This window comes from Sylvia atricapilla, chromosome 9 (assembly GCF_009819655.1).
Source record: "Sylvia atricapilla isolate bSylAtr1 chromosome 9, bSylAtr1.pri, whole genome shotgun sequence".
Taxonomy (NCBI): domain Eukaryota; kingdom Metazoa; phylum Chordata; class Aves; order Passeriformes; family Sylviidae; genus Sylvia; species Sylvia atricapilla.
The window spans coordinates 30,137,338-30,156,874 of NC_089148.1; the positions used below are offsets into that span (position 1 = coordinate 30,137,338).

At 44.5% G+C, this 19,537-nt stretch overlaps 1 protein-coding gene across 1 annotated transcript in view; it reads right to left on the reverse strand.

The window, feature by feature from the left end:
• Positions 1-310: 310 nt before the first annotated feature.
• The window catches only part of RNF11 (ring finger protein 11), a 30,008-nt gene continuing 10,781 nt past the window's right edge, over positions 311-19,537 (reverse strand). Inside the window, exons 2-3 of the mRNA XM_066325494.1 lie at positions 1,897-2,066; positions 311-1,548 (exon numbers count right to left, since the gene is read on the reverse strand). Coding sequence (XP_066181591.1) covers positions 1,377-1,548; positions 1,897-2,066 — 342 coding nt within the window. The 3' untranslated portion in view covers positions 311-1,376. The remainder of the gene's footprint in view (positions 1,549-1,896; positions 2,067-19,537) is intronic.

The window sequence follows — 19,537 nt, forward strand, 5'->3', positions numbered from 1 at the left end:
GTAAGAAGTGGGGGAGAAGAAAAAAGGAAAAAAATCATGCTAAGTGAAAAAAGGTCTTTACAGCTACAATCGTTGCTGGAGCCTCTCTTAACAAGCACATCCTGTTTGCTACAGAAATCAGGGAATTGTGTCATTCTGGCTATAGCAGGACTGTTTGCCCCTCCACTGCTACACTGACACTCTGTGTTTATATAAACTTCGCATTTATGTGCAGAACAAAGTCTATTTTCCTCCTCTCTGCATTCATTCCTGTTTGGGGGACTGATGTGTCAGCCAGCAGGGCTCAACAGATACATTTAATACAGGAGACTGAGATACAGTATGTTTATTCTTAACTTCTGATAACCTAAGAACTACAAGAACGAGAGATGCAGTATCCATTTACTATCATCCGAGACAACCATTTTTAGGGAGAAAAAAGTAGAATAAGTGATCAGTGCTAACATTACATTAGTTCCAATTTTTTTTTTTTTTTCAGTTATGGCAGCTTAACTATTGTTCATCTGGCCCACTTTTAATCTGATCAAGTTAAAGGTCACATATTAAAGTTTAAGGACTGTTATTTCATCAAAGCCGAAGGAAGTTATAAAAAAAACAACCCCAAGAAACCACAGTTTCAGTGTAGGACTTGTGTCATATCTTCATAATCTGCATCACTTGTAGAAAAGGGATAATGCATCTCAGTTTGCTTACAAGCTAGGAGATCACTTGGAAGTCTGCATATTCCTAACTGCAAACAAAATATAGCACTTTTAACAGGTTATAAATAAACTGGTTTTCAAGCATAGAGCCAGCCCAACAATAACAATACACTATTAAAAAGACCTAAGGCAATGAATTCCATCTCCAATGGGGGAAAAAAAAAAAAAAAAAGAAAAGAAAAAAGAAAAAGAACTGTGCAAACAAGCTTAAAACTATTTCTTTGTGCCAGTGTTATAGAATGTAGATTTCAATAAAGCCTTGACCCAAATGCCAGGACTTGTGAAAAGAATCAGAACAAAACTGGTTACTTTATTTAGGAAAAAAATACTCTTATCTTGCTGCTAATAAAATTGGATACACGCAGTTTAAACATTTACAGTTGCTGTAACACTTTACACAATTCCTATATATGGGTGTAAGAACAAACATTAAAAGACAATGGTGGGTCAAGGCTTTACATTAAAAATAACAACCTACTTTTCTATAGTCTCTAAAATACTATGTTTTCCAATATTTGCAGCCATTCAGGAATATTTTTTAATTTATTGATTAGGAAACGTATACTTTGTGCATGATCTTAATTCCTAATTCCTGGCTCTTTGGGCTGAATGACAAAAGGATCAAACCCATTGAAGTGGATGGTCTCCTCGAAGATTCAGTAGAGAAACCCTGGCTCAGTTAGTCTCATATGACGAAAGCAGTGCTGCATCCACTGGCTCCATGCAGGATGGACAGGTAAAGGATCTCATCAACCAGTCATCTATACAGTCCAGGTGGTAAATGTGCATGCACGGCAGAAATCGGATAGGGTCCCCATAAACAAAGTCCATCATACAAATGACACATCTGAGGGGGGAAAAATAAAATATTTAAGCTGTTGTTACCAACCTGGAAATTAAAAACAGCGTAATATCTACTCCTAGATGCTTTTAGTATTTGTAGATACTGTGAGGAGTAGCCTTGTGTAAGGTAAAGGAAAGAGCTTCGGATGCAGAGTGGTTTGTGTCAAAGGGACCTTGGAGCCCCTCGGCAGGGATGCTGCTCACCACATTAAATTACATTAAGCTACATTAAATTACAGTCCCTGGCAATAAGGCAAACCCAGGCTGACACGGTCAGGTTTCCCAGGGCAGCACCCCAAAGCAAGGCAACAGCCACAGCCCTGCACCCCTTCCCTCCAGAGCCGGGACTCACTCTCGGATCTTCTTCTCGGAGCCGTCTCTGCCGGGGTCGTAGACTCCTTTGGGGAGGTGCTGGATGAGGCCGATGCGCTGCGCGATGCGGATCTGCTCCTCCTCCGTCAGCTGCGTGGCCAGGCGAGTCTGGCTCGGCGTGGGGTGATACACGGGGACGGGCACCTGCTCCTGAAAGCAGAACACTTCTCTTCAGGACCAGCCCAGAGGCCTTCCCGGCCCTGCACAGTACAATTCACAGCCCTACAAATGTTTGTATAAAGTCCCACTCCGGCTCGGCAATTTTGGGGCTGTAATTATAACGAGAACAGCAGAGAGAATTGAGGGCGGTATTTGAGCAAGGAGCTGCTCATGGTTGTTCTCTGCAAAAGCTTTTTGATCTCCAGGAATTGTTCATACAGGAGACACGTGGACAAAAGGCTCCACAAGGCAGCAGGCACAGAAACCTTCCAGGCACCTGGTGAAGTGCTAAGGTACGGAACGGAGCAGTGTAAGGGCTTAGGGAGAGCCCCCAGGATCTGCAACCAAAAGCAGATCCTATGATTTTTATCTTCTTTTTCCATTTAGGAAGAATTCTTTGGAAAGATGAGGACACTGTTTACTCTCAAAATTTTTAGAGAGGAAGGTTTTTTTACTTATTCGGAAAGAACTAATATTTATGTGAACTCTTTTGGGCCACACAAGCTTAAATCTAGAACTGTAGATTTAATTTTCATGTTTTAAAAGACAGCACAAACAACAGCTTAAGTAAGTAACCCAAGTTTTTTGTTTCTTTTCATAAACTAATATGACTTTACAAGTTCTCCCAAGCTGGATTCAACTATGGATATGTTTAAAGTATATATTTAAAAAAAAAAAAAAAAAAAAAAAAAGTTATTATGCAGTTCTTCCTCGACCACATTCTGAGAAGCTTCTTTGGAATATTAATGAACTCTAGACCAGATATTTTCACTAACATTTATATTAACATGGTATTTAATTTACTCGCTTTTAAAGCATTTCTTGGTAGATAAATACCAATTTTGAACAGGATGCACTATTAGGACAGTATTGGCCAGTAGTCATAAATCTGCTATTAACAGGGAGGCAACTTCTCGCAAGAGACCCATTTTAATGGCTCTTCTTAAACAGCAGAAAAAACTCAACTTACAGACGTGTCTGAAAATAAACCTGCTGCATCAGACACACAACACACCGAATCATCTGTTTGGCAAATGCCAGATTTGCTGTTTCAGAGGACACTGGTGCAAGCTGAGGCCAGGGCAGATGTGTGCAGCACAGGTCACCTCCCACAGGTACCGCTGCCTTTGTCAAGCCCAATAAAGCCCTTGTGCTTTCACTGGCAGGAATACAGCGAGTGGACAGCAGCCAGGACTCCTGGAAGGCCGGGAGAAAGCTGTCCCAGGGGTGAGCAGCCTCTCGCTGGTGCCACCCAGCAGCAGAAGGCCTTAGCTCAGAAATGCTAATTACAGATCCAAGTCTGCCTGGCAACTCTTCACTGAACACACTGCCTGCCACTGGCAGTTCAGCTGCGGGGTAAAACTCACAGTCATCTCTTAATATAGCTACCCTAGGATTTTCCCCTCTGATTTCCTGGCAGAACTCAGAGGAATTATGAGAAGGTTCAAAAGACAGAACGCCAGGGGTTCTCCAAGTGATTAATTTCCTGACTACTCTGAACCGTATTTCACAGAATCACACAATTCTTTTGGATCAGCGGCCTTTTAGTGTTTTAAATTATCTGAAGTATTCTCTAATCATCATTTGGACAGAGAAAAGCACCAGCTAAACCTAGGGCTGGCCTGTCAGATATAACAGTATTCAGAAAGTAAATGTAGCCTTTGGTGCCAGCAAAATAAAGCGTTTTCCCCTGACAATTGCTGCACAGCCTCTCCACTGAACGCTTCAGCTCGAAGCAGAGCCTGGTCCTGGTTTTATGTTTCAAGAACTGAGCACCACAAACTATCAGTAACTTCTTTTTTTTTTTTTTTTTTTCCCCAGGGCTTTGCTGGACTTCTTTGAACAGAAGCTTGTTATTAAAGCAATAGCAGGACAGTACTGCTACCTCCTTCACTTGTTACACAGATGCAGAGAACACTCAGCGCTGGAGAGGGATGTACCCTCCTTTACATCTAGGAAAGAAAGAGGAGCAGCACAATGAACCACAGGCACAGCACAGGCTGGTGCCATCGTGGGCAAGAGGAGGAGAGGGAACTGTACCTAACACAGCTCCCCTGGCCTGAGCCATGGCTGCAAGTGATAGTGCAGAGATTCAAGGAAAGGCAAAACCAGGAGGACAAAAGATCCAAGAAATCCTCAAAATGTCTGAAAATAGCAACGAAAATTGACGGTGAGTATCTGTAGCAGAACATCAAACTGATGATCTCAGTGAAAATGATACAACAAAAGGAAACTACAGTTAAGCAAGAATCTGCTGTGAGTTAGAACAGTCACATCTGGACAACTCTGAAATGAGCAGCAGTCACACACTGCCCAGTCAACAACTGCTTTGGTTAAGTTCTGGACAGGAAATCACAAGTTTTAAGCCTGCAATAGCCCAGACAAGAACAAAGACTAAAACCAGAGAAAGAGGTTTTCTCAGGCACTCGTGAGTGACCACTGAGGGTCCCTGCAGCTGGGGAAGCCACCTGTGCATGACTGCAGTGTCACCTTCCCGGAGAGGGGCAGAGGGACCCCTTCCCGAGCCAAACACACCGAGGCTGTCCCGGCTGCCAGCGCTGATGGAACTCCTCCCGTCGGCACCTTGTGCCAGGTTCCCTCCAGCACAGCCACCCCCGCCGGTCTGACACAGCCCATTAAGGCCGGAATTTAGAGTCGCCAGCTGGGGGCTTCTACAATTTCACACGCTAGGCAAGAGCCTCTTGTCAGAGCAGGAACGGGGTGAAAATGGTGGCGTCTTTCAGCACCACGTCCTCACGCCTGTGACTGCAGAGAGCTGCGGGTTGGTGTGGCTGTTGTGGAAAATGCAGAACAAATTACTGTAAATAACCCACAGAGAGCCCTCGATCCCCAGGCACTGCACACGCTGCCTGGTGGCACTTTGATCTCCCCTCCCGACTGCTATTAAAGGTCTGCCCACACTGAGCCCCGCACACGAATGTCCCAGGGAAATGAAGAACACAGCCACACACGTCGCAGTGTCACATTATAGGGTACACGGACACTGACCCTTTCAAACCGGCCCTCTCCCCTCCAACAGGTCGAACGGTGTGTTCACACCTGTACGACTGTAAAGCTATTTCTGGATGAGCACTGGAGAGGCCGGGTTCCTGTGCCTGAAGGTGACCTGGCCAGCCCCCCGGGGGACCCTGAGCAGCACCCCGAGTGGAGCTGGGCTGTCCCCGGCTCACAGCCAGCTGGCCCCGCCGGAGCCACTGGGCAGCTGCAGCCCTGCATTCCTCCACCACCCACTCTCAGCGATGCCGGGAGTTCAAACAGCCACCAATAATCCCAAGGTGCCGGCCCGTGTGGCTTTGTCACCCCCTCTGCAAATCCCTCACAGTTTATAAAGGCTGCTTTCACTGACCCAGGTCCTGCCCCTCCAGGGGAACCGCTGGAGACTTCACTCCATTCACATTTGTAGCCAGGGGCCCCTGACGTGAGATTGTATGACCCAAGTAATTATTATTTTAGTCCAAAGATGAGCATGAATTTATTGCTCTGGTGTCTCATATTTCTCTTATCGACCGTGGAAAAATGTTTTTGCAGACAAAATTACAAAATACTGAACTTCTAGCCAAAGTCTGTGTTATTTATCATTTGATAAAGATGTAAGGCACTTCCAACTAAGATGAAATTTCATGCTAACTCTATTACTATGTGCAAAAACCCCCTAAAAAAGGCCAAAACAAATAATCAAATCCACATATTACAGTCAGGCAATGAAATAAAAATCCCTTTCTGGCACTTAATTTGCTTTAGTCAATTATTTTTTCCCCGTAAGAATTTAGTAATTATGAAACACCTCAGATGTCCATAATCCTGGAGATACACAACTTTCTCTTTGTTCACAAAGTCAGTGGTTTCCCTGGCTTTCCGTGCACAGAAATCATTCACTCCCAATGTTTATTCAGCCCTTAAAAACAACGGCATTAATTCAGACTCAAGGACTACAGCAGCGTTTGTGTCTCCATCTCACCCCAGCTCCTCCTCCTTTGGGGGAAAAAAATCATAGAGGGCATCTGGAGGTCTGCACTTCTCACTCCAAATGAAAAGAACCATTTTCACACATGGCCTAAAAGGCCCAGAAACTTTCTACGCACAGATTTTAAAGCACACTTTAGAGTCCTGACTAGAAAAAGGAGGTTTCACCAAGAATGGTTTTTAGTGTGAAGTTTCCTCAAACTAAAAACTTTAGTTCTTTGTATGCTGCTGTAAAGCTGCTTTTCTCTTGTTTTACAGCCTTTTTGTCTTGCTTTTGCAAATACCATGAATTTGTAATACTCTGGAAACAGGTCAGTGGTAGATCAGAAACTCTTAATCCCTGGATAAAGATTATTTTAAGATCCCTCTACACCACATATCAGCAGTAAGTTATCAGGGCTTTTGTTTGTTCGTTGTTTTTATAATTGCACCGACATGCCCAAATTATCCTTTCAGGATGGTCAAAGGCGAGATGAATAATTCCTAATACCGAATAGTTCCAGAGGTGAAAGCCTCACTGCTGTCCCTGAGATCCCAGCTACAGCAACCTGCTTTCCTCTACTGATTGCTTTGCCCTGTTCTCATCTCTAAATTTTCTTCCTCACCTAATCCAGTGCTCTCTGTGTGTCTCACCCTGGGATATTAATTTGCATTTTATCAGATCAACAGTGTATCTGTTAATTCAGTCCGACAGAGGAGACAAACACCTCCCTAACTATGTTTATCCTCCATCTTTTTCACACTTTTTAAACACCAGTGCTTACGCTCCTTGTGGTTGCTGGCTAATTAATTAATGCAGATATAACAGTTCCATTTGCATTTCCCTAGCTGTTCCCACAGCTCTGTTCTGAAATCTCTTCGACTTATAAATGTCCTGCCTGGAACAGGATGTCTGAAGGCAGCTGCCCTGGTTCACACACACCAGCCCCACCACACTGCAGCACTCATCACCCTGACACACAGCTCAGCCTGGCTGCTCCCCAGCTTTCTCACCTCTAAGGAGAGCAGGGAGCCCAAATAACTCACCTAAATATGAACAACCTCAGTTTATAAATGTAAAGTCAGGAGGTGAGGGAAAAAAAAAAAAAACAACCAAAAACCACTGCGCTCTTCAAGGTCTATTTCAAAAATTCCTGCTGAATTCGATGAAATTTTCTCTTCTCACCACTTTATTACCCACAGGGAACTTGCTGGGATGATGGTCCAGGGACCTTTTCTGTGAATGTCATTCTGATCAGGGTGAAAAAACTCAAACTCCATCCATATGTGAATACACATTCTGAAATAATATCCTCCCCCAAGACACATTAATGTAAAACCACGCGCCATTATAACGTGCATTATACAACAACTACAGCTTACTTTAATAATCCTTAGAATATTACGAGCAGCCTGCCAACTATAAAAGCCTTTTTCTGCCATACAGAAGAGAGCAGTTAATTTATAAAGGTGGATAGCAGTTGCTATAAGACATCATGTAATGAAATTGTTACCCAATTTTTTAATATTTCTGCTTCCAAGTAGTCACTCAGTATGAATAATAGCAACAGCTGAGCACTTAACACTAACAAGTTCTGAAAGAAAAACCCTCTCCTCTCCCATCTCCCTTTTGGAGGGGACACATGTGCACACACACTTCCCACCATGGTGCTCCTAAGGAAAGATTACCAAGAATTCTGGCATTGTAGGAATTGAGCACTGCAAATATGGTTGGTAATTAATAGAACAACAGACTGAGGAACCAGTTTGCAGACAGGAGAAGAACCTGCAGGATCTGTGCTGTGTTTCTCCAGCTGTTGACTCCAGTTAAGAAGCAACACCCATTTTGAGTCATGGGTCACACTTCAGAGAGAGGTGTTTTTAGGTGAAAGCCACAGTGTTTCTGCAGAGATGGCACAGCCTCATTCACACCATAACCAAAAATGTAAAACTGTCTTGTGCATTCTTCATAATTATTCCACTGAAATTCCTGGCAAATAAATGTATCTGAAGAGTGGGAAAAGAGTAACAACCATGAAAGAAAGTGACTCCTGCCTGACTGCTGACTCTTAAAATATCACCTGTCCCCTGAGCTCAGCTTTGCTACCAAAAATAGGGCTGGGACAGAGAAAGGAGGTCCAAAGTAGATGCATCCTGCCTGCTGCTTTCCTAGACAGTGACAAGGGCTGTGAGAAAATGACTTCCAAGTTTCGTCTCTGTGCTGTCACACAAACCCAAAAAGGCTACCAACCTACTGCCAAGACAAACAGCTGGCACTGCCCTTGCAGCTTGGGCAGAGCAAACCCAGCCTCACCTGGCAGATGGAAATCACCTGAAGCTCCGCAGTGTCGCCTGCTCTGAAATTTGATTAACCATCAAGGCAAACCTAAATACAAAAGACTAGCAAGGAAGAGTAGTAGGGAAAAAGCAGTAATTAAAAAGCAGTAATTACTCCCTGGAAGCACAGTCTCCTGACACAGCCAGTTTTGACATTTCCAGGCTGCACAGCAGGTTTCTCTGACTCAAGGGCGTCAACCTTGGGTTCTGATGGATCCACTTGCTGATTTCTTGTTCACCAGCTCTGTGTCAGTTTTAGGCGACCTTGTTCCATTCTCCAGAGATCCCATCAAACATCAGAGTGTGAATTTTTTCAGGAAAGTCAGTAACTTATACACCAACATGTCCCAGACTGGTAAATTGCTCACCAGAGAATTGATTCCACCCCTGCAGGACAGCCTCACCAACAGCTCAACTTACAGCATCAGGCCACAACTTCTGAGAGATAACAAAGCCCTCTTCTTACAGCTCCCAGCATGTTTATTTTAATAGGCTTTTTTTTTTTATATTGAGAAGGAAAAGATTCATAAACAATTTATAAAAATTCATGCTTTTCTGTCAGGCAGCTGCAGTGAGAAAAGCCAGGAAAGAACAGTTGCACCTAAACATTAAATTAAGGACATTCAGGTAGAAAATGCAGCCTCCTGAGACTGGTACACCCCAGGGACTACAAAGCAAAGCAGCTGAGTAGGGAGAAAATCTAGCAGAAGGGGGCAACAACCAATTCTGCAGCTGGTGGTGGAAGTACAGCACGTGACTGTGGATCATCCTACCCCATAAGCCACCCCACATCGGTGTCATTGGGACATTTCAGTCCCACTTAGGCCAGGTGGTTTTTTGTAGAAACTCCTCCTTAGGCCTGACAAGAGGAGACAGCTATTCCAGTTATTTCTTTGCTATGGCTGCATTAAACACAGCACTTTGGTTTCAAGTGAGATGGCTGCTGGAAAACTCAGAAGTAGATTTAACAGCGAGTAAGAACCTGAAGTTTTTTGGGGAAAAAAACAGTTCTGAGGTGGAAAAGGCTGAAAAATATCTCAGACTGTCTCCTCTGCTGAAAGGTAAAGTGAACCTACTGTGTGCCAGCCACTTACTGCTGTGGAACTGCTGGGTAGCAGGAAGCCAAAATTAAAAAGAACTCCCCAGACAAAGGAATGGAGGTAATGTGTTTTTTGGAGGCTGCATTCAAGCACAAGAGAGAGGGAAGCTATGATGGAAAAGCAGACAGAACAGGAGCAGTCCACACAGACATCGGGGAATCATTCACACTTTTTTTAGACACATTTGCTTTTTTGCAAAAGGTAACTATTGGTCAGTGCAACTTGTTCACAGTATAAATCGGAGGGGTAACAGCTAAAAAATGGTAGTACTGATCATGCTGGGGAACACACGGAGTCTGCAGGCAGCTGTGACTCGCTGAGCCAGGCCCTGGGTGCAAACAGGCTCTGCTCACACCCTGCCCTGCTCCCTGATGATGGACACTGTCCTGTGCACAGCCCAAACCACCCGAGGCTCTGACTCACCTCTGGGCACAAAAGGCTCACACATGCTTCTGCCAGCTGAGCCAGGGGCCTGGCCCAAAGCTCCCATCCCAAAGCTCCCAAAGCACTGCATCACACTGATGCTCTGTGTGAAGGGCTGGGTATGGATCACTGGACAGGCATTCCCCGGGAACACAGCCATATGAGGGACTGCAGGTGGGCAGTGTAAGGCTCCAAGAGCGAGCAGCAGTGCACACTGTGCCCTGAGCTGCTGCTGAACCCACAGAGCCGGGGCAGCTGAGTAAGCACACGCAGTCGCTGCTCACGGTGCCATTTCAGGGAATTTGGAGATGAGGGCCCGGCTGATTCCAGCTGGTCTAAAGCAGCACTGCCTCGGGACTGTGGGGCCTGTCCCGTCCCCTGCCATGGCTCCAAGGACACTGCTCTGACCGACTCTTCCCCTCATGGAAAGCAAACAAACCACTGCCACTGGCAGTGCGATCTCTGCGGCTGCTGGGAAACTTGGGAACAGGCACACAAGAGGAAAATGGCAGGAGTGCCTCTGTAGGGACTCGAGCCAATTGGGAAAACCTGACTCCAAACACTTGAAAATTAGCAGGAGTGCTAAAATATATCTTCTGGCAGGAATTAGGTCAGCTTGATGGCAATTCTAAGAACAAAACAGCCCTTCTGAGGAGCTCAGGAACAAGGTAGCAAAATGGAAATCGTCTCTAATTAGCCAAGGAAACAGACTGGGGACAAGGGGCCAAGCCAGGGAGAAAACATGAAAATGCACATAAGCTGAGGGCAGGAGCAGTCAGTCCATCAGGGGAGGGCTGCTGGGGCATAAATCTAGGCTGTACTTCAGTATGCAAACACACATGTATATGTGTGCATTTAAGGGTGCCAGTTTGGACTAATGAGAACATCATAACACAGCATAGAGATATTATGCAGAACTAGGAAAGCATTTAGAAAAAGAGTAGGGTATCAGAGGATTGGAGAAACCAAGTGACCAATTGTCTCATCTCTAGACTGAGCATTACTGTTCAACATTTGACAAGCGCCCTCCTTGGGCAAAGAGGACTGCAGAATGGAGTGTAACAGCCTGGCCTAAAGCTCCTTTCCACAGACATCCAAAAGCATCCTACTGAGGACTCCAACACCAGGTTCCTAACCAGGATTTAGACAGACACAACGGCCCCAGCTAGGCTGAGAACACCACCCTTATGTGAGGTCTCTGTGAGGTGTCAATTCAGCTTCAGCTAAGAGGTAACACAAGTAACAAGAACAAACAGACACAGCCCCTCATGCATTATCCCAGGTGACACAAACTGCTTTTTTGTAGCCCCCCGGATGTAAGCAAGCACCAAAGAGAGGCCTGAAAAAGGACACAGTTATTCTTTTTCTAGAGATACAGTGTGTTACCTCCCCAAAATCCACAGCAGAGGCGATGCAGGATAAGGCTCCTGCAGTTGTGCCGGGTACAGTGCAGCCGATGGGGCCGGGCTGTGCCAGAGCCGGGGAGGTGGGCCAGCAATGGGCTCCCCCAGCAAGGGAAGCCACGCAGAAACCTCGTCAATGTTTCTCTGGCAGGACTGGCAGCAAACAGCCACTCTGAAGAGTCTCACACGCTGCAAACCTCTGCCACACCTGACACAAGAATTTTCCATCAGGCTTCACAGCAAACAGACTCATGCAGGACCAAATCTGTGCCACAGCACAAGGAAAGGAGAGAAACAGCTTGCTCTACTAAGGATAAATGACCCGGGGGAGAAAAGGGGCAGCAGTCCACATGCTATTGCAGGAGAGCTTCGAAAAGCAGATAGGGCTGGTGATGAGCTGGGTCTGTATACCCACAGAGCAGGAAAACCTGCAGCAGAGACACTGCTGGTGTGGGGCACCTGCTGTGAGACTGTGTCAGTGAGGCAGCCCCTGACAGCGGGGTTTGTTCCAAAACCCAGCAATCTGTGCTATACTTCACTGCACCGTAACTTTGTACTCAATCTGAAATATTTTAATTGCCTTTTTAACAAAGCCATCCTCAATCACGAATGCTTGCTCAAGCAGAAAGCTGCCACACCTTGGCAGTTTGATGGTACACTCAGCTCCACACGCCTTTTCGTTTTCTTATTGGCATCTGAATTTCTAATGAGCAGCGGATACCCCTGGGATCAAGGTGTTTGAGAAGCCTCAGCACAGGAGGGGACTGTGCACAAGCAGCCAGGAGGCTTCTTGAGGCCAGTTAAAGGATACATCAATGCTGCATTTTGCAACAGCATTTTTTTTTACAGCTTTTTTTTTTTTTAAAAAGCATGTTTTTGCATCAGCTTGCTGGAAAGCCACAGGCAGATGAAGCCTTCCATACACCTGCCCTGCACTGGGGCACCTCAAACACAGTCTGAGTCTGTGCACCACTGTCCCGGTGTCACTGCTGGTGTCCCCACCATCCACCCGACCAACAGCTTCTCTCTGGGAAACTGACGGCGGTTCTCTGGGATTTCAGCCACATCTTGAGGCTGGAACTGGGGTTTGAATCGGTGCCAGCAGCGCCCTGAACTGCTGGGCTGTGCACAAGAGTGTGCACTACACTCCACAGTGTGCACACTACACTTCCCCCAGGTGCCCACTGCCATCTCCCACTTCAGGAAGAATGAGCATACATAAAAAATGTGATCTGACGATTTGTTTAGTGTCATTTGATAACAACATTAATTATTCCACCTCTGAGTTAATAAGCAGCAGCTGTAAATAGCCAGAGGTATCGAGTCAGCCTATCAGCTCATCTCATCCAGTCATTTATTAATCTTCCACGAACGTCCCAGGCATTAAATGAATATTTCTAAATCTCCTGGTTTGTTGGGGTTTTTTTAAAGCAGTTCTCTATTTACAAGCAAGTAATGACTGCATGAATATCATGGCACACTAAAGCTTGATGGGAGCTCCACTTCTTGATGCAGTATTAGCAGCGAACACAAGGGCAATGTTTCTATTTTTTCCAGCTAAGTCTTGTCCTCGCAAGCAATGACTCTGCATTTTCAGCTCACAGGGCACAAATCCAAGTGTGATCTCATGCAACTGTCAAACCTCTTCTAACAGAAAAAAAGCCTGTGCCAAGAACAGGTAGAGAAATCATAAATAGCTCTCTCAGGAGTTGGTTATACAACTGAAATATTTCCAGAACACGTTTTTTTCTACTATTTTAAAGTTTTATATGCATACAGACAGTTCAATGGGCACCTGGTCATCTCTTTAATGTGTCACCAGACAAGATGAATTCATTTCACTGCTCTGTATGAAGCAGATAGTTGCTGGTGCGAGCAGGACAAACTGCAAACATTCAGCCTCCCAGATAAATAAGGTACAACCTCCACCACTAACTGTCCATGCAAACAGCTGGCTAAGCAGCCTTTTCAATCTGTGGTGTAGTGGGGCTTTTTACACTCATGTTTGGATCTTGCTTGTGCTGGTTTCACCCAAAAATACCCATGTCCGTTTCAGCACAGCTGATTTTGGGGTAGGTGATTTGAAGGGGGAACTGAAGCAGGTCCAAGGTTTTCCAAGAGTGAGGAGGAAGAAGGGGAGAACAGAGCCCAACCCAGCCTCTGCAGCTCCCATTTCATCTTGTTCAGATGAAGAAAAACCTCTATTTTGTCAGATCATTCCCGTTTACACCCACTGTCGTGGAAGACAGGGCTTTGTTCACACGCAACTGCCTTTCTGAAGGAAAACTTTAAACTTCCACAATGGCTTCATCCTACTGTCTGCACGGATCAGTAAAATCTACCAACGCCCCACTACAGCCCCAGGAGCACACTTAGTAAGGATTTCAGATACTGCCAGGGACATGGCACTTGAGCACCTACTTAAGTACTTGCCTGAATTATGGCTCAGGCTGCCGCAAAAATCTCAGAAGAACAGAAAACTGTTTGAGAAGAGGGACGTGAAAACAGAGAGGTCGTTTTTCCGACTATGGACTGACTGGTCGGAAGACAAAGCCCCATTTCACCCTGACACACCCCCATGAGGGCAGCTGCAAAGCCTGGAGATTTCCAGCCTCAGCTCATGCATCCGTAACAACCCATCTTTCACGTGTGGAACACCAGAAACCCCAAACACTAAATGCAGTGATACACAAGAGGCAGTTCTACAGCTGGGGTCGAGAAAGTGTCATGGAAATACAAAATTTGTCTGTGTAAATTTAAAAGTTTTAATTTACCAGGAACATTTACACACATACATGGATACAGCTCAGGTACTTCACTGAAGTGTAACTCCACCACTCTGGGTGAGGTCCATGCTACTTTTGTTGTCCCCTTGAGCTAGAAATGAGAGCCCAATGTCCTTAACATTATGCTACCAAAACTCTCAGGCTTTATGAAAATATAAAGAAACACTCATACTCACTGTATTCTCCTGCACTAACGTTTAGGGTGGAATAACCATGTCCTGCTCCGACCTACACGCTCACTAAAATAAGTTTTGTCAGTTTATACTCAGACAAACTGCAGTCACAACAAAACACCAGAATGGAGTAACACTGACCTTTCTGGAAGTAAGAAAAAAAAAAATACACACAGCCCCAGCAAAACAGCTATCAAGAGAACCTTTGAGTTCTTTACGTTTAATTTATGACACTTAGTCTAGACATCTAGTCTCGTTACCTTGGGAGTCACTAGGGTGTAACTACAGAGGTAACTGTACTACCTAGATAAGCTCCAAGAGAAAAAGCAGCCTGTTGCTCAGACCAGAACTTCATAAGCAGAAATGTCAATGACTCAATGACTATGGAACATTTTAGTTATTTTTCTAGACTTTCTAGCCCACCCTTTGATCCCTAAATGAAGAGCTCTCCAAGAGGCAGTGGGTGCAGCAAAGAGGGCATTTAGTGCCACTCCTGCAAATCCCCAGGACTAAACTCACTCTGTCTCCTTACAGCCGGCTGCACTTAAGTGAAGACAGGGAATGTGCTTCCCTAGAACACCACAGATTAGCTGAACCAAAGAGCCAAGGTAACAAGATGAACCTGAATTCCTGTCCTTAAATGGGATACCACCTTTCTTAATGATGAATCTCCAGTGCAGTAAAGACACAGGTAGAAATTACTGCAGCAAACCATTCTTTGCTCCTTCACTTGTTTTGAACCACACAGTAGAAACAGAAATAAACAGATCCTTCTGGGAGGTGGGAGCTCTGTGCTCTTCCTTGGAGGCAGAAAAGGATTTGGCATGGCCTTCTCTGTGAACTTCAGCAAAAAGGAGCCCAGTGCTCATCAAAATGAAGTCTGCTGAACACCATAAGCAAGGACCCTGCAGAGCCATTTCAGACTAGAAATCAGGTTAAAGAAAATTTCTTTGCTCTCTGAAGCTTTATACTGAAATTAGCCTTGAAGTAACTCACAGGCCTGGTTCTATTTTTTTGTATCATTCCATGTAGTGCTGCATTTCTGGTGAGATCTTCATTCACGTCAGGGAATGGTTTACCCCAGTGAGAGAGGATAACATCCAGCAGCACATGAAAAGGTGCTTACCCCTTGCAGCTGCACATTCTGCACATCTGGAGTTAAGTATTTCCTCTAACTTCTACTATGAGTCCCCACGACAAATTCACTGCAAGATGCTGAGCGGTCAGTCAATGCTCCCTCCATCCCTTAACACATGTCTTATTTTAATATTTCCTTTTTTTCACCCTTGTTTTTGTTTGGTTTCACTGACTGTAGCAGAGACATTTTGTTTTTCAGGAAAACCAAGTTGTTTGAATATCATATCTGCTAATAAACAAAATAAAAATAGAAGCGTTAGCCCAGAAAAACAAAGGCTGAAAGGGATATAGGATCTCTAAATAAATCAGAAGTGTAAACATCAGAGAAACAACTGAAGACCTATCTGGTAGAAGAATAACATGTGCAAGTTTGCCATAAATAATCTAGAATTGTGAAATAAGCTCCTTAAGCCTTAGTTCTTAGCTGATCAAAGAGACTCCCTGTAGGGGTAACAGGGAAAAGCTTGACCAATGTCTTTCAAAATCATCCATGGTCTGCAGAAAATAACTTCAATGAGAATATGCAATATTATCCACATATACCCTTGTCCCTTGTCCAGACACCAGAAAACAGTCCAATTCACACAATTGTTAATATGCAATTTTCAAGACTCTACTGAAAATAGTTGTTATCCAAATTAATATAATCTCTGATGCAGTGTAAAAACTAGCAATAATGCTTGTCATGTTTAACTAAAAGCTAATTTAAATAAAATACAAAAGATAACGCTCATTAAATCCAAGCCTCATTTTGTTGAAGCCAAGTCAGCAAACGCTGTCATGCCCACTTGGAAGTTTAAGATACTAAAACAAAAGATTTAATTGTGAGAAACTAAATTTTTGGGCAAAATAATTTTCCATCAGGAATTCTGGTTTGATCTCAGGGAAGGTTTTGATAGCCCACTGGTGGAATATACCTGGAGCACAAAATGTTCTTGGCCAAACCCTTTCACCAGCACCACAATCTACAGGCAGAAGCAGGAATGAAGGCAGGGCAGAACAAAAGACCTTTATAAAGTTGGGGTTTTTTTTCTGCTGAACATATGCTAGCTGGAAGTTCCACTTGTGTTGCTTGAGTAGCACCAGGCAGCTGCACCACTAGTGAGGGTCTGGCCTATGGCAAGCAAAATATAAGGTCATCAGTGAGCAATTGTACATGGCATTATTGCAGTCTGTGTCAATCTACAGATTGCTGCTAACCACTCTGCAATTAGGATTTAAAATAGTATTTGTCTTACTTTAGTTTGCTGTATTACTTAAGTAATTTTTAAGGCAGAAAGGGCACTAGCTACTGCTCTAATTTAAAGAGTTATATTCTGTCCAGCTGAAATGAGTAAATGTATTCAAATTGAAACCCGGCCAGTATATTCTGTGAAATAATCCAAGGAACCTTAGTGGTCTCATTCAGAAAATGATTTCTACAGCTTTGCAGTGCCCCACAGCCCTGGCAATGTGGAATGACTGACAAGGAAGGGTGTTCTCTCTGCCCCAGCAGCCTTATCTCCTGTGGCTTTGAGGGGTTTTTGGTAGGTCTCCAAGCCAAAAACTAAGCCTGACCCAACAGAGTTAATGAGATGAAAAAAAACCTGTAAAGATGGTATTTACTGCTCATGTTCAGTGTTCCTGGCTCTGAATTTAGAAAGCTGAACAGAAAGGTTCTGAGCAAGGGGGATTGAGCTACATAAGAGGACAGTATTATTCCAGCAAGGAGAAAAATTGGTAATGCTGCATGAGTGGATGCATGAAGAAGCAGCGAGATTTGCTTCTCAAATTTATTTTCTGAAACAGAGTTTTGTCCCTTTATTTGCCTTAAGTAAGATTGGCTTCAACAGGATACCAGTGGCCTCCTCTGAGTGATGCCAAACTAGAATAAAGAGATACAACATATAAAACAGGATATTCAGGCAAATTCAGGCAGCCAGCCTAGCTCCTACTCTTGCACACTTACATAATTTCTTAATTCTAAGCATTTTAGACAACAGAGAGGTTGTGTTATTAAAAGCCACAGACACTGGCAGTCCTCACATACATATGCACAAAGGTAATCAAACTCCTAACAGCACTGACAAAGCTTGCCAAGCAACATTCAGACTTTGGAAACCATCCACAGAGTCATAACTGGAAGGCTTGTGTGAGGAAAGAGGCAGAGCAGCACCCACGACACAGATCAATGATGGTACTGTGGTCACTTGTGTCCCAAGGGGCACCACAGTCTGCTGCACAATATGAACAGGCTGTCAGTGTCTTCTCCTACACTTACCAAGTCTACTCATTAACTGTTAGGTAACACTAATGAAGCTTCTTTAACAGGAAAAGTAGCGAAGAAAAGCACTCAAAAATCTTTAAAGAGGGTTGTAGTAGACAAACTTAGATTCTTCTTCTTTTTTTTTTTTCTTTTTTTTTTTTCCATTTTTATTTTTTTTTTTTTTTTTTTTTTTTTTTGGTGTTTTTTTAAACCAGAAAAATCACATTTAAGAACTAAGAATTAAGGCTTTGTCCACATCAGACATTTGTCCTGAAGTAGTAAAATCCCTTCAACTGAAATCACCACCCAGCTGAAGTGAAAAATGGCAAATTTAGAATGCATTTAATGCACAGACCATTCCCAAATGCACTCACTGCTCAAAACAGTATCAGATATTCATCCTGTGCATGCTCTGGTACACAGTTAAGTCCAAGTATAGACATAATTTCAATATGGAAAAGCCAAAACTCCTTTAATACTCGGTAGTAATAGCACACATCTAATACCTGACACCTCAAGATCATCCACCGATGCCACTAAGTAAAATGCAATTTACAGCTGGCAAAGAGCGCTAATAAATCAAATCTTCACCAGGAAGTCAGTTCATTTCACTAACCTGAGCAGAGGAAGAATAAGAAAACCCATTTCAGACACTTGAATGGTATGAGCTGACCCGCCATGGAGTGACTGCAGAGAACATGGCTCCATGTGGAAAACAGGAGGGGAAAGCCAAACAATCCCTTTTTGGCAGCAGTGGATGGTTAGATCAGACCTCCTAGTCCCAGAAACACTGACACACACAGCACTGAGCACATTTTTGCCTGGTTTCAGCCAGTGGTCTGCTGAGCACAGAGACAGCCTCTGAGCTGCTCCTGGGGCCTTGGCTGTGCTCATTCCTGACCTGGGCCTGCTGAAGCCATCACTTGTAACTTCTGGAGCAGGATCCTGCCATCGAGTTAAATGAACACAGACGCTGCTTTCTCCACGTGCCAGAGGTGTACACAGCCCACCACAGGAGCACCACTGGGTTCCACTGGCACAAGCCCTGGTGTGGGGAAAGCCCCAGGAGAGGAGCATCTGGTGTCCTTAGGCAGTGGCACTTTCTGTAGGGACTTGGAAAGTATCCTCCTCTCCCCAGGAAGGCTGCAGAAGTCCAAACTGCTCAAGTTGCTGATGCACTCAGATAAACTCTCCTGTATCTAAAAAAAAGCCTTATGCTGACACAAGGATGGGCAGATTTCCCTCACTCTACAGTACCTTCACCGTTTGACTCGTCACCCTGAGGTGGAAACACTTGCCTGATCCCTCAGCACCAACAGCCTGTTTGGTAGCATCTGCTATGTAGCTGTTACTACCATTTTCCCAGGTTTTGCTTTCCAATAAAAACACCACTGTGCCAGCAGTGCTGCTCGGAGGAGTCTCCATCTGCGTGATCTGACCGGAGCAAAGAACACACTGACCCCAGGATATCACGTTCTGAGCCCTGTGCAGAAACTCCTGCTGGCACCAAGGCAGGATCCAATTCACTCCTTAAACAGAGCTACTTGGTCCTTTTTCAGCTGCAGCACATTGAGGAGACACAGAGACATGAAATTCAGTGTTACAGCTGGAAGCTGGGGAGTCTGGCCCTCACCTGGCTGGAATCCAGTTAGTGACACGTGCATAAGATAGATCCCCCCAAAAAAGGAGTGATAAAACACCCTCCTTTCTACCACAGCCTAAAACTTCAGCTCTTTTCTCTTTCAGTTCATCAGCTCAGAGTAAATGACGGCTACATAAAGACACTTGAGGAGACACTATATATAGGGTGAAGTGAACTTTTCCCCAGGAACCTCTAGATCTAGGTCATCTTGCTTCTTCTGGGAGGCAGGAAAAACCAGGTTACTCATTGAACA